Source organism: Caloenas nicobarica, chromosome 12 (assembly GCF_036013445.1).
Source record: "Caloenas nicobarica isolate bCalNic1 chromosome 12, bCalNic1.hap1, whole genome shotgun sequence".
Lineage (NCBI taxonomy): Eukaryota > Metazoa > Chordata > Aves > Columbiformes > Columbidae > Caloenas > Caloenas nicobarica.
The window spans coordinates 15,336,885-15,364,253 of NC_088256.1; the positions used below are offsets into that span (position 1 = coordinate 15,336,885).

General features: G+C 46.7%; 1 protein-coding gene across 1 annotated transcript in view; it reads right to left on the reverse strand.

Moving 5' to 3' along the window:
- HS6ST2 (heparan sulfate 6-O-sulfotransferase 2) overlaps positions 1-26,767 on the reverse strand; it is a 130,290-nt gene extending 103,523 nt beyond the window's left edge. The window contains exon 1 of the mRNA XM_065643354.1: positions 26,149-26,767. Within this exon, the coding sequence (XP_065499426.1) occupies positions 26,149-26,660 (512 nt within the window). The 5' untranslated portion in view covers positions 26,661-26,767. The remainder of the gene's footprint in view (positions 1-26,148) is intronic.
- Between the last annotated feature and the right edge of the window lie 602 nt (positions 26,768-27,369).

A 27,369-nucleotide genomic window follows, 5' to 3' on the forward strand; every position in this document is an offset into this window, starting at 1 on the left:
GCAGCCTGACTAAAAACAAGTTGCCAGCTTGATTATGCATCACAGAAAAGGTCCATCCTGCTCTACTAATCTGAGAAAGAAGAAAAAAAATAAATAAAAACACACACACACACAACAGACTAGCTTGGACAGGTCTGAATTCATTTTTATCTCTTCTCCAAATACAACTTCAAAATATTTAAGGTCTTCCTGCCACCTACATAAGAAATAATCAACTGCAACTTTTCAAAAGCCATAGCTGTATTATCTTGAATTCAAACCTCAAATTAAGGCTATTTTAATACTCAAAAATTGTCAAAATCCCAACATAAAACTGCCCTTAAAGCACAGAAACATCTGGTTGGGAATTAAAGCAGAAGGACATTCAGTCAGGGCCGAGAGGTCAGAACCAATACCTTCGCTGTGATTTTATTTTGGCAAGATCTACATTAAAAGCCTTCACTGAAACAAGTAATAACTTCCTGAAGTACAAGGAAGATATACAGAGCCATGAGCCAGAAAACCAAAAGTAAAGGTGCTAAGAAAAGGAAAGCGTCTAGAAAAGGCCGACCAGAGAGGAGAGAAAGCTGTTGGGACAGGGATGGGGAAGGATTTTGCAGGTCGGCCAGCACAAAGAACGAGTCCATGCCCAACGCGCTCAGAGATGCTGTACAAAGCAGATCACAAAGCCCACAGAGAAGGGAAGAGGTCCCACAAACCTGCGAGAGACAGCCCAGCTATTAAACTCCCCCCGAATTTGGGGCGCAAACACATGCACGAGACCTAACTAGATCTGAGCAGAGCTGCTTTTCCTGCAAACTCTGTCAGGCGAACATCTGTCAGAACGTCTCACTTGTTTAATCACATAAAATGTTTCCTCTTCATTTTTTGGCACCTTATACTGAAACAGTCTATCGCAAGATGTCTCTGTATCATGCTCTATCAGTGTAATGCAAAAGAAAAGCTGCTTATAAATAAAGGAGGCACAGTTTGAGCCTGATATTAGATTTTCATGTGCTTGCGAGCAGTCAAACATACCAAACAGCAGAGTAATTGCAAATAAAGCTTGAGCATATGCATGGTCCAGGGAAAGAGCCCCTGAGCAGCTCTGCGCCGTGCTTTAATTTCCTCAAACATTACCTTTCTAACGAACTGGGAGTATGATGAATGATCACCTTCCTTCGCCCGGCCATGCTAGGACTGTTTCCACTGCCGTCTGTTGTTTACTGTTTCTGGCCACCTGAGTATCATTTTTTTTCAAAACAGCACTTATTCAATATTGATCCTCCTCCTAAAAAAAATTATATATATATATGCAGAAGAAGGGAGAAATACATCGCCACAAATTACTACCGCAGCTCTTCACCTCCAACTCAAGAATATTTCTTTGATTATATATATTGAAGACCCTGCCAAGTACTGATTTCATGGATATGTTACAGGGTAAACAGGAAAGCAGTGAACAATGCCCCCTGCTCCTACAACTCCTATGCAGAATTTGAGATGGGAAACCAGAGAAGAGATCAGTCTCAACAGCACCGGTAAAGGGAACAGCAGAAACACCCAACGCCAAGTGGCTTCACTAACACACCACCAAGTTCTTCTAGAAGCCGTCTCCTCTTTAAAATGAGCAAAGTTTAATTGGAGATTGAAAGCGGGACATGTGGGAGAAGAGCTGGTTCCAAGTGGGGAGGCTGATTTGGTTTTCCAAGGAGCATCTCTCTGTGAAAGACTCCTGCTCCCAACGCCCGCCCAGCCCAGCTGCAGCCACGGCCACCAGAAATTAGCTCCAAAATAACTGCAGAGCAAATTGATCACAATATCTTCTTCTTCGCTTATTAAGGCCCTACTAAAATTCAGCAAACTGGTGGGAAGGAACAAGCAGAAGACCAACAATGGATCAAATTATCCTCACTGTTTAACACTTGCCTTTCTTCCAGCTTTTCGTACTACCACCCTGCACCCTCAATGCAAAGAAGCATTCTGATTTTTATGTCTTTAGGCAGCACATCATTTCTCCAGGTCCATCATCAGATGGGGAGCGGCCATGCACCCAACACGATGTCCCCAGGACCCCCAGCCCTCCTCTGCCCCCCTCCTGCTCCTCACCCTGCACACGGGCTCTTCTCTCCCAGGCTCAGACGCATTTGTCTCTCAGCTTTCTCCCCATCTTCCCTTAATCTCTACACTCAAACATGCTTTTAACAAACCACTTGAGATCCTCGCAGCCAGGCTGCATCTAAGGTTTGCTGATTCTTTCTGTATGAGGTTTAAAGAACAGCTTTTCCCACCCAGCCGCATGCAGCAGCTCCCACCCAGGGACCGCTCATCTCGTGACTCAGTTACAGCACGTTCCCCAACCTCGACAAAGGATCTTGCCCTGCTGATCTTCACTCAGAAAGCTGACGAGAAAGGTCTTTCTCCTAGCCAGCGACTTCAACTGCATGTCCATCCATATAATCCTCCATATCTGCTTTTCTACCAAACCAATTGTTTGGCTTCAGATTCAGGGTCTTTCCCACCCATTCCCAACTGCCACCTCCCAAGCCTGTCAGGAAACGCTGGTTCTCACCTCCAAGCTGCCCACATCATCCATGAGCCAAGCAAACCAACCAACCTCTGGGCTTTTTCCCATAGCAAGCCCCTTCATAAAGTTAAAGGAAAGCATCTGAAAAGCAGCTCCCCTCCTCATACAAAAGCACTTTAAGAGTGCTTTGAGGTGTTTGAAAGAACCTCCAGCCTCCTCCAGCTCCTTCAGGTCTCTGCTGATGGTGCCACCAGACATGGCTGGCTTTGGCCCTACTGCAATAACAGACATGTCTTTGGAGTTGGGACCATCGCACACCTCGGAGCACCTCCACGGTGCACGCTTCCAAAAGCAACTGGAAGAACAGCTGCATCCCAAGGCTTGCACTGCTTTCTAACAGTAAAAAAAAAAAAAAAAAAAAAAAAAAAAAGCAAAGACTACTTGAAAAATATATGCATTGTGGAGGAACCCTGCCAGACAAGCCAGTTTTGAAGATAACCACCATCTTTCACGCAACCCACTACTTTTTACAAAACTGGACCTGCCTGCATTTTCCACTGCAGGCTGTTTCTGGAGACGGTGGAAGGAAGGAAGGTCACAGCACACTCTGTGCTGCCCAAGAACAGCCCAAACCACTCAAGCTTTGCTATTTCACCAGTGCTCCAGCAAAACTACTTACGAGCAATTCATAGCCATGGAGTCTTTTTTATCCAGGCATCCCAGAGTAATTTGCAGACCTAAACTACTGCATTACTTGCCTATTATTACTAGATACGAACTCATCTAAGTCAATGACCACTTGTAAGCTCTCCTTCCCTCCACATACATCTTTCCTACAGCCAGACTATTTCTTTTCCTTTTTAGAAGTCCATTTGCTGCAGACACACAGTGGCACAGAAATTTTGAAGTCGCCATCCCAGCAGCTTGCTTGGGATGTGGCTGGTCAGCCACATTCACCAGCGGTGACTGAACACAACGCATTGTACACCATGAATAGCAGTGTCTGAATAGGCCCACAGGTCTGCTTCATCAACAGTCTGCTTAATTACAGCAGAAAGGCTCATTTATTATTCCCTTTTAAAATGTAACTTTTCCACTTTTGTAGGTTTTTTTACCTTAAAACATTAGTATAACTGGGTTAACATCCATGAAGAATAGGCAGTTAGTTTTATGGATGAGATTAGCTAACAAGCTTGAACAGGTTTTATGTTTAACTTTCAGCTGATCTGGACTTAAGTCATTTACTTGGTCTCTGCTGCAAGACACTCATTATTTCACTGCGTACAATTATTTTTTTTTTTCTTTCAAGTCATACTTGAAGTACCTCTTAATTATTTGTGGTCTGTCAGAAGCTGTAATACTAACCTACTAATGTTAATGAGAGAAATACAGCACGCACAATAATTATCTGCCACTTTATGTGCACTGAAATGAAAGTGAGCAGGCTAACTTAAGCCTGAAAGACTGTTTTAACTCTAAATTTGAAAATAGAATTTGATGGTGCATGATTAAACCTCAAATTCTGCAATTCACACAGGCGTTATTGAAGCAAGAGCATGTTAACTTTATAACAGCATGAAGTTTTATGAAATCTCCCTTGAAGAAAAAAAAAATCAAACTTAAAAAAACCCGCTCACTGTAAAACACTGTTTTGCTCTCCTTGTACAAATCTTTATGATTTACTTTTGAGTCAATAACTCACTAAAATTAACAAGATGAAATTATGTTTTGACAAGTTCCAGTGCTGATGAACAGATTTTCAAATCACGAATCCAGTTTCACCTCATTTTTCCACCACAGCTGACAGTGGAGAAGTGAATCATTCATTCCTTCTGGCCTTTGTGTATTTTATCAAATGGGAACAACTAACTTCAGCTCCCCCTAGTAATTTCATAAAATGCCAAACTTAATGTTCTCTCACACTTTAATAAAATTAAGTTCTATAGGAAAGAAAACATCCGTCAAGCCAAGCTCAACCATTTTGACCATCTGTTGCCATCAGATGAACCTAACCAAAACACATCTACTATACATAATCCCGCCACTCAGAATACATATAAAATATACCACTAGATAAGCTTTCCACCGTTCCCTGGCAGCGTACAAGGTTGTCTTCTGCATAAGGCTTGGGTCCCACCCCACCAAACAGACGGGTATGATGGCTACACGTCATTTAGGATAAATAAATGAGCTTATTTGTCCCTACAGCCAAGGAGCTGAAGCAATCAGGATACACCCAGAGGCCAGGCGCATGCGAGGAGCACATGCCCAAAATTTAGTGGAATCCACACAGAGGAGCTTTGAAAAGCTTCTGAAAGAGGCTGAACAACCAGGACAGCATCAAGAATGGTCCCAGAAGATACAGACCTGAAACTCCAAGGGAAGAAAAAGCAAGGACCATTTCTAGGTTGAATGCTAATTAGAAACAGCGAGCAAGAAAACCGTTTCCCCCTGGTCAGTTCTCTCCTGTGCTGAAGAAAGGACAGACAGAGATCTCCAGCTTTACTGTCAACCTCCCCCCCTCAGTCAAACAGCTGAGAGGACCGCGGATTTTGGGTAACTGGTCAAAAATAAGTCACTCTCTTTGGGCAGAAGTTGGACAACTCCAAGTTTCTGCTTTTCCCACTAAACCAGAGCTGTCAGGATGCCTGCAAGCTCCTTCCACACAACAAAACGCCAGGGAAAAATAAACACCAAATTTTCACCATAGCCACTGACAACCTTCAGTAATTCTACCAAAGCCAATGGGCCTGTAGCAAACAGAGAACACGATCCCTGTGATAATACATCAAATCCATAAAACCTCCAGCGGTGTGTACAGACTGAGTGTTTTTGAAGTGTTTAAATATGGCACCCAAGGTACTATCCTGTCCCTGCTGAAGTCAGCAATGCCAACAGGCTCCACGAGCTCCTGCACCCTGCAAGGACAACACCCAAGGTCAGGCACTGTGTGAGCCTGAAGGATGCCTCCTCCTTCTCCTCCCCAAAATTGAGCATCTCCTCCCCTTGTGCCTCTCCCAGGAACAGCACCTACCGGAGCCACCCAACAGCCAAAGAGGCTGCTCTGTGTGCAGCTGCAAACCTTTTATTTATCCTGAAAAATTCAACCAACACAGCTGTGCGATCTGAAATATGACTCAGTGGAGTTAGCATCTCACTGCAGGCAATCACATTTATTATAATAAATAACTATAAATAAATAATGAGGTTGCTTAACAGGGACACGGGTAACCAGTCTAGACAATCGTGGAGGTGACGTACTCTGCACTGGAATGTCCTCCAGGTTTCAACAATAAGTCTTGATTATAAATATCATTTTTTTTGTTAAAAAAAGCAGGGCAATGATTGCTTATTTAAAAACACCCAAGTCTGCTTCTCAGCATTGCCGGTAAGCACCTAGCAAGTTTAGCTAGTAACACCTCACTCTCTAGTAAGTCTCCACTGCGGCAGATCAAGGAACCACTCTACCATGCAGAATTTCTCATCATTTACTGCCACATAAAACAAATTCTCCTACTTGGGGCAGCAAATGATACTGCTCCACCAACAGGCTGACCTACCCGTGGTGCAAAAGCACCCTGCGACCATCACCCGGGTCTCACGGCGGTGCCTGCAGAGGGGAGAACAGCCCTTCCCCTCCCCTGGCATCGCACTGCCTGCCTGATGGCAAAAAGCAATGGCCAAACTAATAGCTGGAACATGTGACCTTAATTAATTAGCAGACCGAGTGGAAAATGCCAACTCTGCATTGTCACTGCCTGCTTTCAAGGACCCTCTGCCTGCGTCAGCAGTACAGAGCCGCTGGGTCCATTAACGTTTGCTCCGGCATAAGGACAGATGATGCAAGAGTGGCTTTAGCAACTTGGTGCAAGAAAGGCAAGGTCTGAGACAAAGGAGTAACCTTCTGTGAACTGGTTTGTGGTGAAGATCTTCCCTCTCCATACACACTTCTCTGATGACTCTGCAATGGGCTTTAGGAGAAAGCCACCAAGAACAAAGCTAAAGCCAACTGGAAAGGGAGAAGGAGCAGGTGGCCACCTGCCACCTCACCAATCAGCAAAATCATTCACTTCAACTGCACCATGAAATAATTCCTCACTTCTTCCTCTCTCCCTCTAGCTGCCTTCTTTCATCCAGGAGCTGAGTCCATTTAGGCTACAAGAGCCATTTGGTACAAGTAGGGAACAGCTGGGAAAGCAAACAAAGGAAAAACAGACCTGTACCTCCACCCACAACTCCAAAATCCTAGAGGCAGCTGCAACAAGCAATACTCCTCTGGAGGTAACACAGAAAAAAATCCCAAACAATTTCTTATTCTATAAAAATATCCCTTGCCCTCAAACATGCCTGCAGTTACAAGCAATTTCAATAATAAACTTTATCAATACTTGGCACCACTCTTCAGGAAAAGATCTCCCCTTGTCCCCCAAGCAGTGCATCTGCCCTTGGAGGAAAATCCCAGCATTCAGAACTTCACAGAAGTAAATTCTGCAAGCAGCGGCTCTGCTAATGTTTGCAGGATGGCCACGAGGAGCTTGATCAAGGCTCAGGTGCACATCTGGCTTGCAGGCCAGATGCACCTTCATGTGGCTACTGTTTCATCAGGCAGGTCCTAATGTTTGCTGAAAATCTTGTGCATCAGAGATGAAAACCCAGTATCACAGCTGCTTTGTGGGATTTCCATTTTTATTGCCGTATTAGGGAATGAAATATCTTGTAGTTTAGCAAATGCATGTTAAGCTTTTTTTAAAGTACTGTTATTGTTACCACCTCTAAACCATTAAGACACGTCCAGATGCTGTGTTAAGCCTGTTTTAGATACCTATAATAAATAACAAAATAAATCCCAGATGAGCTATCCTTTTTCAGGGGACACAACCTTACCAACTTCAGCTCCTCCAGGACCACGGGCAGCCCCGCAATTTAAATCTGAATTCGCCCTCAAATTTTCCAGCTTCTTTTTTTTTTTTTTTTTTTTTTTTTTTTTTTTTTTAAGATCAAGTTCCTTCAGTATCCACCACACGTTGGATTTATAATGCTAATCAAACTTCTCCAGGTACAGACAGAGTTTATAAATTAATCCTGGGTAAAATAAATACATCAGCCAATCTTGGTACAAACATTCCTGCCTCTGATTAAGTTGAATTCCAGGCCTGTGCCGCATGCATTTCAAAAGGGTGAAGCGGCAGGGAACACGCACGCTCTCCCCATGTAGAGCACAGCACATTTGCATCAATGTGACCTCCAAGCGACAATGCCTGGGCAGGTGGCAGGATGAGAGTCTGAGTTATTACGCAAAAGTGCAACTCGCTCTGCTGTTCCTTCGTGCCTCCTCACCCACGCAGCCGGCGCCAGGTGCAGAGCTGAAGGTTTCGGCTGTGAATTCCCTGGTCCAGGCGCTGGGATGACTTGGGCACACAGCCCCACGCCGAAGGGCCCAAACTGCCCCCTCAGAGGCTCTTTGGATGCTCCAAGATATAAATAGGTGCCCACAATACCAGTTGTACTTTCCTGTTTTATGCTAACTACAGGCACCTATAAGAAGCGATCAATAGCAGTCTGTACCATACCCTAAGAACCCTAAAATACTAAGTGCAGGAACCATCACAGACAAGACACTACGGCATTTATACAGGCTGAACTCCTCTATCAAAAGCTATTTATATACTGTAACTCAGCAGAGCCGAAGCATTCACCCGCTAACAAAAACAGCTGGGTGGTTTACACAGGACGGAGGGCAAGCACTTTGCAAAAGTACGAGCAGCTGTGCTGCCCAGTTTCAGGTGTAGCTCTACACTGAGCCAGCTCCCAGTGCAAAGAAAACGCATGAAAGCTGCACCTAAGCATTCCTACACGGGGAATATAAGAGCCGAAGGGGCATGCCAACCTTGAAATCATCTTGATCATACCCATTTCAGCGCAATGCTAATGCCGGGGTGACCAACTTGCCATGCAAAGCCCGTGGGCACAGAAGAGGGCCCAGAGCTGTCCCCACCAGCCCAGGCGAGACCCTTCTCACCCACCCACTCGGGAGCCAGAGGAGCAAAGTCTCCTCTGCCCGCATCCCTCCCACCCATGGCAGTCTGCACCCACCGTGATGCCAACATCAACCTCCTCAGTTGTGCCACGGCACAGAGTCTTGATTAGTTGCCATTGATGCCTTAATTTGTCATTCTTTAAAGAGAGTTGAAGCATGTATTATTTATCCGATAGGCTTCGCTTAAGCAGACAACAGTTGTTGTTGTTGTTGTAGTAGAGATGGCTTAAAGAGAAGTAGTTCCCTCATTAAATGAGAACACAACGGTCCAAATCTCTGCCTTCAGTTCCACAGTGAAATCCCCTCTCTTCCACCATGGGCGTTATATGAGTGCCAATTAAAAAGTGAAAGCAGAATGCAATGCAATACTAAAGCAATTAAACAGGAAAAAAGTCACGAGAGCAGGATGAACAGTCTATTGGGGAAAAAAAAATTAGTCCTTTAAAAGCAACAGTAAGAAACTGTAGGTACCAGATTTGATTTTAGGAAAATGTTAGCAATGATACATACGCTCAGTTGAGTTGCCAAGAGGAATTAGTTTAAAAGAAAAAAAAAAGTTTAAAAAAATACGCTTAGAAAGCAATAATATAGTTCTGGTTTATGTACTGCCATTCTCCTACACTGCTGCATTATAGAATGCTTCAGAGATCACAAAATGCTCTCCCATCACCAAAATGAAGCCCAGCAAATTGCTAATGATAATGGTTAAAGCGAGATGTGGAAACCCAGTTCTAAAAATGAAGAATGTCAAAAAAATGCATGCTTGCTTAACAGCCCCAGCCAGGCAGCCGAGTGCTGTTCACAAGCTCGTCCTCCCCACAGACTGCCCCACAGAGCCGGGCCAAATCAGGAATCGCTAATTACGAGTATTTAAGGAGGACGCAGTGACATTTCTTTGTAAGGCTGGAGCACTCTGTAGGTATCACACTGGCTTTTAACTTCTCACCCACGACACAACTCTAATGAGTTTTGTGGTCCCAGCATCAACCACACTAAAAACAGCCGACACTGCAAAACCCCGCTCTTATCACTAACGCTAACCGGATCCTCGTCTTCAACCAAGTTATGACGAAGACAGTGCAGGGCATGAATTGCCTCCTTCTCAGTGAGGCTGCACCTCTGGGGAATGAGGGTCCGTTCAATCAATGGGATGAGCACCGTTGTCTCTAATAGGGACAAGCTGGGCCACGAAACCATCACCCCCGCAAAGCCTATGGTATGCGAGATGGGGAGCGTGCAGATATTGGCTACGCAACAGCCAGACTGGGCAGCACCAGAGATCAGGCCCAGATCAAATTCAGCAGCACCTCAGCAAGCAGAGGCTGTCACAGCATCCCCTTTGACATTTTCTGTGACTTTCAGAGGCCTCCAGGAACAAGCTGAGGATGAGCTGCCAAAGGCACAACAGCCAACACAAATTCCTTCCCCAGGTAGTCCAGACTCCTGGTGACCTTCCTGCCATGCTACAGCTCCTGGAAAACTCTAATTTCAAGGCAAAACTGAGGGCCTCCAAAGTTACCTCTTCTAAAAGCTTATCTTTTGCTCTTGACTGAAGAGAAACCCCAGAGTAACTTTCTAAACCAAAGGCGAGGAAAGGGTTAGATGATCTATGTGTTACAGGGGTTTTAAACTGTCCAAATTTTTGTGCAGCTGGTAAGAAGAAGTGGGGGTTTGCCCTGAATTAGCTAAAAATTCCTAGACTTTTACGAAGGTTTACTAGTAAACTCAGCTATCTATTGATCACTGACCCTTTCAAATTCGCACAAACTTAGAATTTCAATATCTCCTCCAAGTATCAAGAAGGAACTCCAAACCAAGGCCAAGTCTTAATGATGCCAAATAATGTTCTTTTTAAAATGTGCTATTAAATCATTGGTATTAAAATACTGTCAGCGAAGCACTTTCAGGTACGCTGTGGGCATCTCTAGCACCAACCAGTGCAGAAACAGATATGACCAGACAACAAAGACAACTGAGGAGCTCTGGGATGCCCAACTGCACGAGCTCATCCTTTAATCCAAATTTTGTTCTGAGACTCTAAGACACACAAATTTAATGGGATTTACTCGCTCATCCTCTAAATCTCAGGTTTACTCATTTCATTTTGACAGCCTCCACTCCGGGCTTAAAACCCGTGACACGGAGCGCTACAGCAGCCTTCAGATGAACTCGTTTTCAACTCACAAGCTGAGAGCAAGGAAACACACAGACCCGCAGGTCATAAAACCTCTGCTCAGCAAACAAAACCAGCAAGATGCAGGTCGCTCAATTCAGAGAAATAATTCCCACCCCAGGAGGCTGGAGAAGGTGCAGCTCCAGACACCGCAGACAACTCTTGTTGGGTTGGACGGGGGAACGGGCAGCCAACTGCAACAAGCAGGTAATTATTGTGGGGAAAATATGGTATTTCCAAAGCTAAAGAGAGGCAACATCTTCTGCTGGCAGGCTGTGGTTAATGCAGGTGGCTATATATAGGTAACAGTAAGTAAAAATGTCTGTTGATACTCCTGTTTTGCATAAGTTGCTCTAACTATTAGTTATGGCCCTACAGCCTGTGGTGCCGCCTTTAACGAACCTGCAGGAGCATCTCCACTACCAAAACCACCCGTCCAGATCTCGAGGAGACCAGCTCGTTGCCGTCCAGGAGCAGGCGGCTGCCCCGCGGTGCGGCACACGGGACTGTCCTGCTCCAGCTCCATCAGGAAGGGAAACAAGGACACCAACCCACTGCTACCACTAATCTTCCAGATTTTAATTAAGCAGGAAGAAAAAGGCTGAAACTCTATGGGGAAAAACTGCCTGCTGGTTTGCTACTTACAGTCAGTCATTCCTCCAGCACCTGACTGTCCCCTCCAAATTGTTTTTTTATCTTGCTGTACAAAATGTCTTTTTCTTCTCTGGGAGGCTGGAGGAGCATCTTGCAGGAAGGATGACCAGATTTCACAATACACGGTTTTGAAGGCTGGTGTTAAATTTGACAGCGTAGCTCCAAAGTAATTGTGACTAACCACTAAATCACCATGTGTAATGGGTTCTTCCGAACATTTACAGCTAGCAGTTCCATTATGCTCTAATCTGGAAAACATCTAAACAACTCTCCACAAAAATTAGAAGGGAACATAAACGTCTTGATAAAAACAAGATTCCAGAGATATTCCACTTAACCACAGCAACTTCTATAATATAATGTCTCACACAGTAACATCTATTACAGTGCAGTCATTTGCTATTTGATTTTTAAACCCATGCTTCAAGACATCAATCTAGCATGCATCGAGTCTACGTGAAAGCTGAAACAATGAAGAACAAACCTCTAGGACAATGCTGGGAGCAGCAAGGAGGGAGTGAGCGGTAGCAAGGGAGCCGAGCAGCACCAAGAGCCTGCCTGACAGCCATGGATGGAAACTCAAAGTTGCCCTTGTGCTCCTGGATGCTCATTCCTGAACTCCATTTGACTCAAAACTCCTCAGCCCATAGTAAAACAAACACTGTGCTGTAAGAAGTGTCTGTCTGCCCTTGTTCAGCTTATAAATAATACAATTAGCTAAGCACACAAGAAGCAAAAGAGGGAAGCATTACTGATTCATTCCATTTTCCTGGAAAAGCCTGAACTGTGGTTAAGTGGAGGACAAGCTGAAATTTTCCATTAGTGGCAAAAAAAAAAAAAAAGCAGCTTGTTTACAGAGAGAAGGGAAAAAAATCCCTCAGGTTAGTGTTCAACTACAGCAACAACAAATTTTACCACAAATCTCTGCTAGTCAGATACTCACCCTGCTCCCAGCCCAAGGAGCAGCGGAGCTTGCAAACATGCTGCTCTTATTTAACACAAAAACCATGCAGAAAATAAAAACCAGTAAGAGAATCCCAATCTTCAAGCAGGGAAGGGAACAGGCAGCCTTTTGCCATTCCTCCCAGCAGTTTTTCCTCCAGTCTCCCTGCTCGGGGGGCACGGGAGGAGGGAAAGCGGGCAGTAAGAGAAGAGCTGGCCGTGCTGTGCACACCAGGGGATGCGGCTGCTGTTGGTGACCACGAAGAGCTCGACAACGCTCGGAGCCTGGAGTGATCCTAACTTACCCTGGGCCAGGGACACAGGCGTCAGTCTAGACCAGGGACTTAAAACCACTTCAACATCGTACTTTCCTGAGCAGCACTGTGCGCTCCTACACCACAACCGGGGATCAAAGCCAAGCAATGCAATAAGTGACTGCAGCACAGCCCAGCCCTGGTACCTGCATTGAAGTGAAGGCTTTTGGTTTTGTTCTTAACAGAAAGGGATGTTTCACCTTGTCTGCTCAAGCAAAGATGAAAATCAGCTTGTCAAATAAAACGATGTTGTCCACATGTGCTGAAAAGCTTGTGTTCTGCTCCCTGCTTCTCCAAACATCCCCAGCTGACTCCCACCAGCTGGCACACTGCAAATTTTGGGACCACTTACACTAGCACAGGTCATGCCCTTGGGACACAAGATGCTATTCAGCACCTGTAAATTCCACCATAACCCACTTCCAAAGGAAAGCGCGTCTCTCAAGTCCTGTAATAGAGCCCAACACGAACTCCCACAAATACAAAAAGGCAGCAACTTCTGGCAGCCTAGAACGGCAACTGCTGCCTTTATATCATATCCCAGATGTCTGCTTTCCCTTCGCCTAGAAAATTAAGTCACTCCTCTGCTGTAACCAAAACAATTAGCTGCATTGTAAAAGATGAAGCCCTAGATGGGAAAGCCACCTGCAAATGCTAATGTGTCCAATGACTTCTACCTGCCCTGGGTTTGGAGGGAGGAGATGAGGTTTCCACCCCAAAGCTGTCATCGATAAGGAAACAGGTTCTAGGCAAGCTGAATATGCAGAGGTGAGAATCACAGGAAAGCAGTTTGGTAACGCCTGCTGCCAAAAAAGAGCAACTTGCTTCACAGACTGTTCTAGTTTCTCTCACTGATCAGACTTCAGCTTGAGTATCTATCACCACGAGATGTCACATCTCAGGTTTAACCAACCTGCCCTCCATTACAAGCAACAGGTACAAGTACTGGGATTCCAGTATGTACTGTGAGACTTACAAATAACCTTAAAATATCTTTTAATCACAGGAGTAAATAGACCAGGATTTTACTTATCTTGATAGAACATTATATAAGACACTAAATATTTTTACCGTAAGGGGAAAAAATAAAGTATGATACTGTACTTCATACCCATAACTCTTCTGTGAATACACAGGTTTATTGCAGGAAACAATTCACCTCCATGACTTCAGGTGATGCATGAGGAAAAGCAGAAGCAAAACTGCCCTGCTAGTTCCAGGAAAATAACATGACAGGAAAAGCAAAAAAAACCCTTTAGACAAGAAACAAGAAAACCTTAGATTCCTTTAAAAAGCCTGTATTTGCAGTTTCCCAAGTACAGTTAATTTGCAATATTTAATCCACAAATTGTCACCAGCTTTAACTCCCAATTTCCAGACCCCAGCCGTACCTGGGAGAGCAGCAGGACGGGCTGAGCACACGATCAAATCCCCCAGAACAACTCCTGAGCCACCACGGCTGAGGCAGAGAATCTGCTTATATATTTTACAAATAACCGGATCCTTCCATAATCCAGGCTCTAAGAAATTTTTATCTCGCCATGAGCTCAGCTATTCTTAAATCCCTTCTGTGTCTTTTTTCCTCTGTGCTGCCTGATACACTGACCAATTTTATAAAAGGGATTGGCCTTTTGGTTATGCTCTCCCAGATGCTGGTGGAAAAGAGGCCTAAAATCTGCCTTTTTCCCTACATCCTCAAACCAAACCCGCCCAGGAAAGGCATTTATTGCTACAGACTTCTGCAGAGGTCTGGCTGTTACACTGAGCCTGAAGCAGCTGCTGCTTCTGGTTCTCCAAGTCCCCAACCCAAATCCGATATACCAGCCAGGACGGACATCGTCACATGGACGCATCAACTTACCCAAAGCTGTTCTCTGGGTCTTTGGGCCCTGTAACACTGAATCTCAATTTTCACTTGTCTCAGCAAGTCTCTAGACCCTACACCCTCTGCTCATTTTGGTGCACACGCAGCTGCAGTGCTGGCCAGTTGGAAGCTGTAGGAGAATGAGAATTACAGCAGGGAAAGCTGGCATCCCAACCGAGAGCAAAGACATGAAATCCCAACTCTGCAGAGGAGGAAACTTCACCACCACAGGGCAAGAAGAGGTGCTGACACCATTAGACTGACCCTTATTCTGCAAAGCACTTTGCAATACATCTAAACACTTTAAGTATATTGGTTGAGCATACACTTAAAGTACTTTTGTCCACACAATAGCATTCAGGCTTGACAAAGTATAGTTTGTGCACATCTTAAACTTCCTGATGCACAACCTCCTTTCAATCCCTTCTCCAGAAATATCAGCACTGTTCTCAGTTATGTGCCTTCAGTTAAACATCCTGATAATAAATAAAATAAAAAAGATTTAGGGCATATTTTTCCAAAAGCCATGTTGTACCAAACCTCAGGTCCAATGCACCTAGCCACGCTTGCAGACAAGGGTAGTTATTCACACGCTTTTGTCCTTGCAGGCAACAGAAGAGCTCAGTAATCCAAACACAGGGCAGCGCTCACACATATATGTGTAATGTTTTCTGCTGACTGTATTTCTAGCAAAATTGCAATTTCTTCTTGCGTGTGGTAGCAGGTTGAATATTCTGCAAAACAGTGGGTGATAAGACAGCTTGCAGAACTATTCCCCAGCCCAAATTCATTCCTAGCCATCATCCTCTTCTTCAGCTGTTCTGCATCACTGCTAGCAAGCTGTGACCACCAAACTCCAGCAGGTATTATCAGCTGAACCTCAGCACTACCCCATAAATCTAACTCAATAAGGAAGTTGCCTCTATCCATAAAAATTCTAGGAGTGCTCATATTTGAACCCAGAATGCTGCTGACATCCAAAATGCAACCAGTAGCATGGAAAGTGAGCCAGCAGCTTCTCAGGAGAAGTAGCTGCAGGTGCAACTACTCTTTTCATTTGTCTTCTCTCCCTTTCCTCTGGAAAAGGAATGAAAAAAAGGCATTTATAACTCTGTTTTGCAAAATGCACCAGCTACATGCAAGAGGATGGGCTCACCTGGGGCCTATCTGACCTGTTCCAGTAGCGGGACTGGTTTAAGTGGTTATATAGGATAGTTTTGCAAACTAGGAGTGTTCAAGAGATATAAGGAACCAACTACAGCTTCTCTTAGGTCTCTGCTACTACTGCTTTCCGACGGTCTAATCCTTTCTACTCCGAGCAGACGCAGCACTAGGAGTCACCCATTGCAACCAGATAAAGCAAAAGCCAAAAGCAGAGCAGCAATGTTTCCTTCCTGTTGACTTTGGCCAGCACACTTGGTGTTAGATACCCAATGTCTCCTATTTAGGAGAACAGCTCCTCACTTTTCTCACTGTGCTCTTCTGCAAGCCAGAGCACCAGGCTCACAGATGTACCTTTACAGCACGCTTAGACCACGGTTTAGGACAAGGCTTTTGATCTTCCCAAGTAGTCCTGCCCAAAGAGTGAAGTCAGAGATGGCTCCATCCATGAAAGGGGGTGAAAACTAGATCGTGCAAGAGCTCTGGCATGAAAGCACCGAGCGGTGTGACCACACGCCAGCAGCTACATGCTCGGCAAGCTTCCCTCCTCCTTCCCAGGAAGGGAACCGACACCGCAGACAGGACACCGGCACAGGGCACTGTACGCAGCAGGCTGGAGTCACCGGCCAGTACGGTACATTGGGTTTATATTTAAAAATTACTGCTTCTCCAAATTCAATCTAAATGCTTAAAAACATTTCCAGCACCTCTACCTAGGATTAGCCGTGCACAAGCAGTAGAGGTACTAAAAGCACCCAGGCCTGGAAATCCAACATCCTTGATGCTACGTAAGCACAGAAAGATATGCTGATATAAAGAGCTGAATTACACAGGCAAGGCAGAGGCTGAGAGGAAGAAGACAGGCATGGTGATGGAGATGGGACTCATCCCAGGTGTAAAGTCCTGGCTTTTCAAATCCCACATGCATGTCTAGCCACCACTTTTCCCCCATGCAGACAAGAAAGACTCCAGGAGCAGCCCACCACCAGAAATCCAAACAACTGACCTTTAAGTCAATTTTATTTGAAAGTCAAAACTCCACTTTTTATTGACATCAAGTTATTGGAAATCACCAAAATTTAAAAAAAAAAAAAAAAAGCTACTGAAGTTTCAGCTAAAGATGCACGGATAGGAATAACGGGGAGACAATGCCAACATAAAAGCTTTTTCTCTTTCTAGTGACTGGCTCGGAGCACAAAAGAATTGAAGGAGTTAAAGCCTAATTTATGCCATTTATGTTTTTGCAAGTCACTCAGCTATCATCAGGCAGACACATCCTGTTGCGTCTGACATTTCCTTGAGCGCTTTTGTTTTACTTCTCCGTGCTATCAGTGTACTGATTAGATCCAACACCCCCACAGAAAAACAAACAGCTCTGTGAAAGGCAGGCGCCACGCAGCCATCTTCCTCCCCATCCACAGTTGGCGACATCAGCTCCAGGAGGAACAAAACCTGCTGCTGTTCTGGGAGCATCGCATGGACAGATGCCTTCGCCCACATCCAGCCCCTTTAAAGTCCTCTGCAGGCAACGAGAACCGTGGGAGGATGAGTCCTGCAGCATCTTCCCTGTCAAGGTGAGTTAACTGCTGCCAAAGAAAGGGAGAAAGTACCTGGAAAGTTTTGCTCAGGCAGGACACAAGCATGTTCCCAGTAATTTTTCCTCAAAATCCAAAGAAAACAAACAAACAAAACAAAACAGCCCCCGAATGGCTTTGGATTGCTCCAGGGAATAGCTTTCCCACAGGAGAAAGGAAATGCTCTCCCCTCCGTGACCCTGAAAACACAACTCTCAAAAGCAGCTTCTCTGGCTTTGACCAAGGAAATATTGTTTTTCTTAATATGGGGGTTCAAACAGCTGCTTTACTCTGAACACAGGGAAGCTTGGACAAAATAATCAGTGGCAGAGAGTACTTCATTCACTTGATTTGGGTGTTTGCTGACGGATCCCACAGTTCAAACAGCAGTCTGAATGAGCAGATTCCCACTGCTGGAAGCCTTGCAAGGTTTTAATTTACCCAACACAAAATGGAGCAAAGGAAGAATTGATCTTCCAGCTACTTGGGCCTCTAAGAGCATCAAAAATTCACAGTCTTTTTGATTATGGGAAATTAGGAGCATTCGCTACAAGGATCTCATGAAAGGCATAGTCTTCTTCATGCTTTTATGGAGATGCGCAAAATCGTTTAATGCCGCAAGATTATCTTCCTCATAGCTGCATATATTTATTTATATCACATCAAAAGTTTGGCTCCTTCAGAGTTGGATAAGCAGCTGAGAACCAAAAAGTAATATGATTTGAGTCTCACTCCTAATGGATCTTACGACTTATAGGTCTCTGAAGACTAATGATTTTTTTTAAGACTAAATAAATGGAGATTTCACTCAAAGCTGTATGTAAGCAATATCTTAAATGGATTCAGTCTTTAAAAGCATGAATAGCTGAGGAAGAAGGCTAGAGTCAGGGGAAAGGAAAAAAAAGCTGGTCCTAATTGCCACTCATTCAAAAACATTATCTCATTATACGCATACATACGTACCCACCCAGAGATATGTGAGTGGATGGAAACAGCAACTGTGAGTTGTGTTTACCAATAGGCTTTTTATTTCAGCAAAAACCACCCCACTGGATGTTAAACACAGGTCCCACCCAACAAAAACAGATTGAAGGAATTATACATTCACTGTTTATATCAGCAATAGGAACTTCAACACAAAATAATAGATTGCTTTGGCTTCTTAGTCTCACATTAGCAAATGCAATTATCTTTCATTAATTTTACAGAGTGTTCACAGTAGAAATTAAATCATTTCTTCATGTCTGTTTAAGAAAAACTTTACTGTGTTAATTATTCATAAATACCAAAGTCTGCTACTTATTACTCATCACAAATGTGATTCATTTCCATGACGCCTGAATAATTCGGTGCTGCCCTATTAGTCCCAGAACACACTGTACAATTGCCAGCATCAGCAAATCAATCACAAGCAATAATCCGGTGCCAGCTGCCAAGGAAGAAGAGGAGGAGGAGGAAGAAGGCAGGAGCAGCACTGCCTCCCCACCTCGGTCACCACGCTGCCTTCGTCCTCCCACACAAAAACGCCATCCCGCTTCTCCCGTCCTGCTCGGCTTTGCTCCCATCCAAGGTGCTTCAACCTCAGGTGTGCATCCCAGCCCCAAACTGGGAGCAGGGCACTGGGCTCCCGAGGGAGGGAGGCAGCGGCTGGGGATGCTCCATCGCTCCGCTTCCCCGCAGATGAACATCTGGGCAGGCAGCTGCCCGGCAACGGGAATTAGCCGACTGAGAAGGGGTTGGAAAATTAATCCCACGAGTATGTAAGAAGCCCTACAAGGGTAATTCCAAACCAGGCTCAGAGTTGCGAGGGCCGCTCGGCCACAGTAATCCCCGCAGCGCGAAACAAAGCCCAGGCGCCATTTCTGCAGCTAAGTGGTTAAATGAAGAATTACTCAAGAGTTTTGCGTCCTGGCAGCCAACTGCTCCGCAAGGACAGAGGGAGCCCAGACTGGATGTCGCGGCAAGGGAAGAAGGGACTGAAAAGTTACTACAGCAATCAAATATGCTTAAATCTGCTGAAGTTACAGATTTTTGTACCATTTCCTCAGTCATTTCAAAAAACAAACATGGCCACACCAAAAAAAAACCAAACTCAAAGTTGCACCACATTACAAATACATATATATATTTTTTTTTTCATAATGAAGTCAGGAAATCATCAGTACTTTGGACACCATTCTCTCCTCCTTCCACTCAGTCAGTGCTCACCAGGGCAGACCAGGTACCTCAAGTCCCATGTCCTCTCAGAAAGATCCATTCCCACATCCCATTTTCAGCCACATATTAATTATTTTGCTTTCTAGCAAGTTATGTGAGCTAATTTGGGCTGATGCTGTCCAGAAATGCTGCCTTTATTATTACGGTTGTGGAGAAAGCAAATTAATGCAAAGGATTGCACACAGAGGCCTAATCCATTTGAGGTAAATCAATGCATTGAACATTTAAATTGCTCTGCTTTCCTTCAGAAAAGTACATTGAAGTGATTCATTAGCCACTGAACTGTTCACAAGAAATAGACAAATTCTCTTAGGCATGCCAGTGCATCTCTGCTAGTTAAATTTAAAAAGCAATCAAATCTACTAATAAGTCCTTTTTGCCAACACTTACATCAGTACAGAACACGATTCCTGACAATTCAGATTAAATAAATGAGGGACAAATTAATCTCAGCTAATATGCCTCAGAAATGATGCTCAACTAGTTAAACTTAAAAATCTGGTTTTTCTAAAAATAAATAACCTATTGGTGGTGCTTAATGTTCAAGCACCTTTGCTAACCTTTATTAAAGGTTATAAAGTTATGAAGAGGAATCACAAGGCACCATCTGTGTCTATTTTAATACAGTCAACACTTGTATTTATAGTTTCATTATAATATTTATTAATTCTTAGGAAAAAAATAGCAGAAAAGCACCTTTTCAAGAAAAAGTAATCTTGTCTTAGTACAACAGCACCATGCCATGGTTTCATATTCCCACTCTCTTCTTTAGGGAGGACCAACTCCGATAACAAATGCAATAAATAGGGCAAGGAATTCTTGCTCTACTGCAATCACCGTAATTTCATTTTCCAACAGCTAACATCCCTCTACCCACAAAAAGTTCTCTGAATTTAAAATAAAAGGCAGTAGGAAACATACTTTTAAATAACTAAAAGTCAATTTGCACTTTAATAAAGATTTAAAGGAGAATTGAAGAGACCTAATATGGAAAATTATTTTTTTAATCCTTTTAAGAAGTCCTTTAATAAGTCCAACACTTTATCTGCAAAACCAGTGATATCAATTTAGAGAACTTTGTGTAGCCCAAACTTAACAAAACCCATGAACTTAAGTTTACAACCAAGACCTTCAAGGTCAGGCTCTGTAATGGGATTAGGTGAAGGAACTACTTGTACTTATGAAAATAACCCCCTGCCCTTCCCCTCAAAGCCCCTTTTTTGCTCTGCAGGCTAGCCCACTGCCTCCAACACCCCAAAACCAGACCCGGCTTTGGTCCCACCAGGTACCAGGCGGGGAAATTCAGCTGCCACTGACACCAATTTACAGGTGGTGAGATAATATTCACCGCGTATCTCATCCTGCAGCCACGACAGCCACCACACCAAACAAGCAGGGTCATTAGGAAACCCCGCTGATAAATGAAGCAGCGCGGAGTCGCTTGTGTCTGGCAGCATCTGTGCAGACGCTTTGGTATGGTTTTGTGGTTTGGCGGGGGGGGGGTGTTTGTTTTTTGCTGGGGTTTTTGTTTGTTCGTTTGGTTTTGGCTTTATAATTGTTGCAGAGTTCTTCCCAGGGAGTTTCATCACATGTACTTCAAGGACAAGCAGGCACCGTCCCGGTGCTCCGGCCGGGACTCAAGTTACCGCGGGTCACCCCATCTGCTCGCTCACAGCCTGCAGCTCAGCTGTGCTGCCCCCTCCCCTCCCTGAGCAGCCCCCCTGGCCAGGCTTCGCCCCCAAAGCAGCAGCACTGTGCTGGGGGACTCCATCCTTGAAAGTGGCGTCTGCTCCACCAGCATCCAGAGGTTTTAAATTGTCTAACTTTTGTCAAAGCCTTTATCATCCACCCCAAGCCTTGGGGCACCACAGGATGCTACGGCATCTCTCCTGCCTGAAAGGGGCTGAGTGCTGATTTATGGGGCTTAACTATTCCCCAAATTCCACTACAGGTGAAAGAACAGAGCTCATTCCCTCGCACAGCTGTCTATCACCTTTGCTGTTTCAATCACAGCTGTTGAGCAGGCCTCTCCCCAAGAAGCAAACCCCCCAAGTGATTTTTCTCTCCTTGGCAGCAATACATGAATTTTTTTCCCCCTCTCCATACAGAAGCAGCTTTCTGGGAAAACCCAAGTGCAGGGCCCAGCCTTCTTCAGCAAGATGCCAGCCCAGGCCAGGGCTGATAGCAACACTTGCTGCAGCAAAGCCATCTTCTTCGCGGGGCTCTGCCAGCACTCTGGCTTGCAAAGAGTCAGGCACACCGCAGTGGACCACAGAGCCGATGAGATTTGCAGATGCGAATCCCACCACGTTTCCAAGAGGAAGATGATTAATCTGTTCAGCCAATGGAGCCACACACAGGAAACACTTCCAGTTTCCTGGGAAATGTTTTAACATGTCTTTTCTTTAGACTTTTGTAAGACAATTTAGAAGGGTGGGACGTAAGGACAAGAACATGCATGTACTGCCAGGGGCTTCTGTCCCACATCGCAACAACGTGGTGCCAGCATCAGGCCTCCCAAAAGCCGGCAGGCACCATCTCTGGTCCTGGTCCAACAGGTTTGTACCAGCAGCGTAAAGTTTCCTCCAATCTCAGACTTTCTGGCTCCAGAGGCAGTTCTGCAGGCTTGCTCTCCTCTCAACAGAGAACGTCTCTTTCCTTTAATGCCAGCCAGGAGGGACACCAAATACAGCCCAACCTTTACCCACAGCTATGTCTCTCACCTGAGAAGGGTACGAAGCCACGACACCACTTAAGAATGTAGGTATCTGTATTTGCTCCCATGCCTCATTACATTTTCCAGTCTAACCCCAAGGCCTTTTGTTTCTTGCAACGGTGCCACTGAATTTATTGCTATAGACAAGTCTGGTAGATACTTCCCATAATAATTAGCCAGAGCTGAGTGAAATCTCAGTTCTGTGATGCTCTCACACAGAGTTACTTTGGATGCTGCCTCAGTTCAGTGTGCCAAAAGCTTTGAGACTTCCACAATCAATCAAGTGACCCAAGTCAGTCAGTCATGACTAGGAAAAAGCACATTTCTCCTTTCTCACCACCAGTGCCAAGCGGCTGAGACAACCCCCTCCTTTCTGCAACCACCATCAGCCCATTCCACCAACCTCCAAAGCAGCAAATCCAGAGCACCCAAAGCATCAGCTGTGCCTGCGCCTTCGCCTTCCCTCTCCCAAGACTTCCAGATGCTGCAGTGGTGAGAGGTGCTGGTGGAACACGAGATAAGCAGCAATGTGGACACGCAGAACATGGACCCTGATGGGACCCAAGAAGGAAAAAACAAACACACACCTCTCCCCATGCCCAGAGATTCACATTACTCTAAGGGAAGGAAGGACCAAAGGAGGAGGGATATCTATTTAGCTACTTACTACTTATTAAGGAGCACAGGCAACCACTACAAAGGCAAGCAAATTTTAGGCATGTATATGGTCATAGACAGGAAAGCACCATCATGCTGAATCCAAAACAAAAAAAAATCACGACAGCCATCCTGAGTATTGCTACTGCTCCAGGGCAGGAATCTGCCCTCTAAGCCTGCAAATCTCAAAGAAAACAGGCAAACTAGTGATGGGATCAAGAGCAGAGGCTGGAGGACAAATGCTGCAGACCAACAAGGTTCTTCATGGGCACACCCTCCAGGCTGATCCCATCAGATCACGTCATGGCGATGACGTGATGTCTACCTAGTGTGGAGCATTACCAGGTCCAGGACAGGGTATGCTCCAGACTAACAAAGGTTCAGCTTTTAAACAAGAGAAAAGGCCCCTACAGAACAGCCCAGGTAAGCAGCAATCTGACAAGTAGACTCTCCACGCCCCACAAGGTAAAGGTCTGTGGCAAAGTAATCACACACAGGCTAAAAAGTTTGCTGGAACAATGACCACCCACTTGGCTATTCCCAGCCAAGGCTATACAGACCAAAGACAGTACCTCTAGATTGCATTATGCAGCTGCCAAGCAGTTCAAATCACTCTTACAGGAGGTGTCACTTTATAATCACCTCAATTATAAACACAGGAATTCCCACTCTTGTCAAGCCACGCTTCCCTGGAGGAAACTGTCCTCTGCTGCTGACCAAATCCTGCTCCCTGCCCTGACGATGCTCCCCAAGCAGACCTTGCACTCCTCCAAGTCACTCCCCCACTCTCAGGATTTGCACACCAGGGCTGTGCTGTTCCTTCCCTCCCCACCAGCACGAGCCACCCAGGACGGTCAGGCCTCCCCCCAAAAACCCCAGTGCAGAAACAGCCAAGCTGGCCCCACTCAGAGCCAGCCAGGCTGCTCCGCTCAGGCACCCTCATCCCACACTTACTGCTGCTCTGAAAGCAGCTATTATCTGTCCAGAAAGTGCTTACATTAGCGTCTGTTACTGGGACTAGAAATAGGTGCCAGTTAACTAGTTGTCAGCTGAACATTGCTAAATTGAGAATGCAAAATAAAATTTAAGACAAGGTATTACAATGTGCAAGAAGACTAGAAGGGACCATTGTTCATTTAAGAACTTTTTCTCTTCCTGTATTTTTAAACATGTAGAAGTTGCAGTCCAAATAATTGCTTGTCAAGACATTATTTGGGAGAATAACTGTAGCTATTAAACAAGCTGTGTAATTAGGTTATTAAAAATACGACATCATTTCAAAGCCTTTGAGAGACTAGACCTCTACTTAACACAAAATCACCACAGCTTCATTTTCATCCCTCTCTCCTTGCTTGAATCCCAAGTCACGAGTCTCAGAGACCTCTCAGAAGTCAGCTATGATGATGTACATGGTTTGCTAGACTGAGGAACCATCACTCTGAACCCTTGGGCAGGTACATGAAATGTTTCTGTTTTGACTCACAAAAGCATGTTTGGTAATCTAACAGGACAAAAAAAATACAAACATCAAGGAAACAAAACAGGTAAACCCAAAAGCTACAAACAAACACTCAGCTCTCCAAGCCTGGTGTTCCCTTCTGCCTAAGGTGGCGGGGGTTCAGGACAAGGACTATCCCCGTTTTTGGAAGGGCATGACTAACCCTGAGCACAGACAGCCCTGTCTCTGGGGGAGGAAGGGAATCCCTGCCCCACAGCTACAACTCTGCAGGCCAGACCCACCTCTGGGGGAAGAGAAACATAGATCACTGGAAGCCGTTCAGCAAAGCAGAACGTGCATTATGCAATTTCCATTTCTGCTGACAAACAACATATTTATAGGACAGGTAAAATAAAGTACATAGCCTGCAAGGCTCAGCAGCCTGAAACTTGGAAGCTAACAGACCCAGAGGGCAAGGAATTGGTTCCTGATGTCTGCAAATGGGATGTCGCAAAAATGAGACAATTATATTTTAAAGCAGGAGGGGAAACAAAAGAGCAGGAATCACAATAGCCAAGTCTCATAAAGAGCTGCTTCTTGGGTACAGGAAGATAATGACGCTAACCATTTTTCTACTAGATGGCAGTGTAGTGTCACGCTACATAAAAGGAATTCTAGGAAGAAATTGCTGTCTATTTCAAGTGAATCTGTGTTTAGACTTGACTTCAGATAACATGATATATAACAGTACCCTCATTGTAAGGGGACCTGCCATTAGTCTAACAGTGCAATAGGAGTGATACCCTAGTTTCTAATTTCCCAGCAAAGCAATGTCAAAAGACCCTAAAACCCTGAGCTGTCCTGCTACACGTTACAGCTGTGTGCACAGCCGCGGATAAGCTACTTGGTCTGTTAAAACTGAAGGTATGCTGGAATCAAACAGCACCAGGAGCTGGGGAAGCGGGTACTCACCGCTCAGAACAAGCCAGCTGGGCTTTTGAGAGGCAGCAGCAGAATTCAGACAACCACCTAGCTACGGTCAGGCGAGGTTAGCAACTTCAAAGGAAGGTGCACGGATTAAGGGAGCAGTGTCACTACAATTCAAAATGCAAATCTCCCAAAAAACAAGGTTAGGGCTGGAGGACAATGCAAATATTTGCAGGTAATATTCAACCATAAGAGTAACCTTTACTTTGCAAGGCCACCATACACATAAGCTAAACTTCAGGTGTAACAAGATATTGTGGCTCATGAGCACTCTTAAAACCAGAATTAATTCCTGGTATACACAGGAGCTATAGCATGTGTACCCAGGGAGCTTAGTACAACCAGGTGATTTGCCAGAGATGGAAAAGCTCTGGGGGAAGATCGCAGGCAGCTGGACGACCCTCGCTTCTCTGTGAGCCCTGGAAGGGCCGCACCGGGGGTCCCCCAGCCGGGGGCTGCCAGGCCCGGTCGTGTGTCACCGTGCACGGTGCTCACTGCTGCTACCGGCCGGGCTCTGCAAGTCCTGCGCTCTCCCCGCCAGCAGTGACAATCGCGACAGCCCGCGGGACACCACGGAAGCCACTCGCAGCAGAGCGGGGTCAGGTCTTGTTTGCTCTGCAAAGCTCAAGGCACGCTGCAGCCACCACGGCAGCCCGGGGCCGGCTGGGCTCCCGGAGCCCACGCTGCAGCCCGGTTCGCAGCCTGCTCCGTGCCGGGGTGCTCGGTGGGTGCTCGGTACCGACCGAGCTCGCAACCCGCTCCCCGCCCCCCACCGCAGCGGCATCCCCGCCACGACTGCGCCCAGCGGGCCCGTCCCGCCGCACCGGCGCCCGCCACCGCCCCGCACCGGGAACGGGCTCCACGGGAAGCTCCCCCGGGGAAGGCCCGGGGCTCCCGCACGGCCTCACCTGGAGGGCCGGAGCCGCACCTCCTTCTTGCTGTCCACCACGGAGGGGACGCAGTTGGTGAGTTCGGTCCAGTCGGCGTGCAGCCCGCAGCTCCAGCCGGTGGAGAAGCGGGAGAAGAGCCAGGTCTCCCGCTTGCCGGGCCGGTGGCAGGTGCACTTCTTCTGCCCGGCGCGGCACTCGCAGGGCTGCTCCAGCTGGATGTTGCGGACCAGGTGCCGGCCGAAGGTGGTGCCGCCCGTCTTCTGGATGTGCAGGAAGACGATCAGGTCGTCTCCCTTGATGTTGAAGTCCACCCGCCGCAGCAAGTCGCCGGCGGAGAAATTGAAACGGGGAACAAAACGCGCCGGCGTCTCGTCCTCCGCCCGGTACGGGTCGGCGACGGCGGCGGGGCTGAGGGCGCGGAGCCGCAGGAGCTGGCACTCGGTGCCCGGGCAGACGTACTGCAGCACGATCACGGCGAAGAGGAAGAGCATCACCAGCGCCAGCAGCACCTTGTGGGACCGGTCCTCCATCGTCGCCGGGAGCGCCGCGCATCGCCGCCGCCGCCGCTCACCGCCGCCGCAGCAGCCGCCGCCAGCGCGGGGGGCCGGCCCGGCCGCGCTCCGCCGCCATCGCCCCGCCGGCCCTTCCCGGCAGCCCCCGCGCCGCCTGCCCCAGCACCGCCCCGGCCGCTTCGGTCACGCCCCCTTCGCGAGGCCACGCCCCCTCCGCCGACACCGCCCCCCGCGCGGCGGCTGCGGGGCGGGCGCGCGGTCCGCTGGGCACGTGGCGGAGCCGCGCGGGAGCGGGAGCGGAGCCCGCGCTGCACCGCGCTGCAGGCACGGCCCGCACCGCTGCACAGGGCTCTGCGCTCCGCCCGCCGTGCGCAACCGGGGTGCACGGCGCTGAGCCGTGCGCCCGCCGTGGCCAGGCAGCAGACACACCGTGCTCCGGGCGCGGCCCGGCACCGGGGCGCTCTGTGCTCCCGCCACGGTGCTGGGCTGCGCGGGAGGCTGCAGAGTGCCGCGTCCTAAGCAGTCCACAACTGTTCCCACCCAGCTGAGCGCCTGGTGGCAGCAGGCTGCCCAGGCTGGAGGCCACTGTTCCAATAGGCAACATCCGATTTAACAGCAACCGCAATGGTAATGCCACTGTTGGGCCTGTCCATTGTGCACACCTTCATTGTCCAGCCCCTCCACCGCACACACCTCCATCACCCAGCCCATCCATCGAACATGCCTC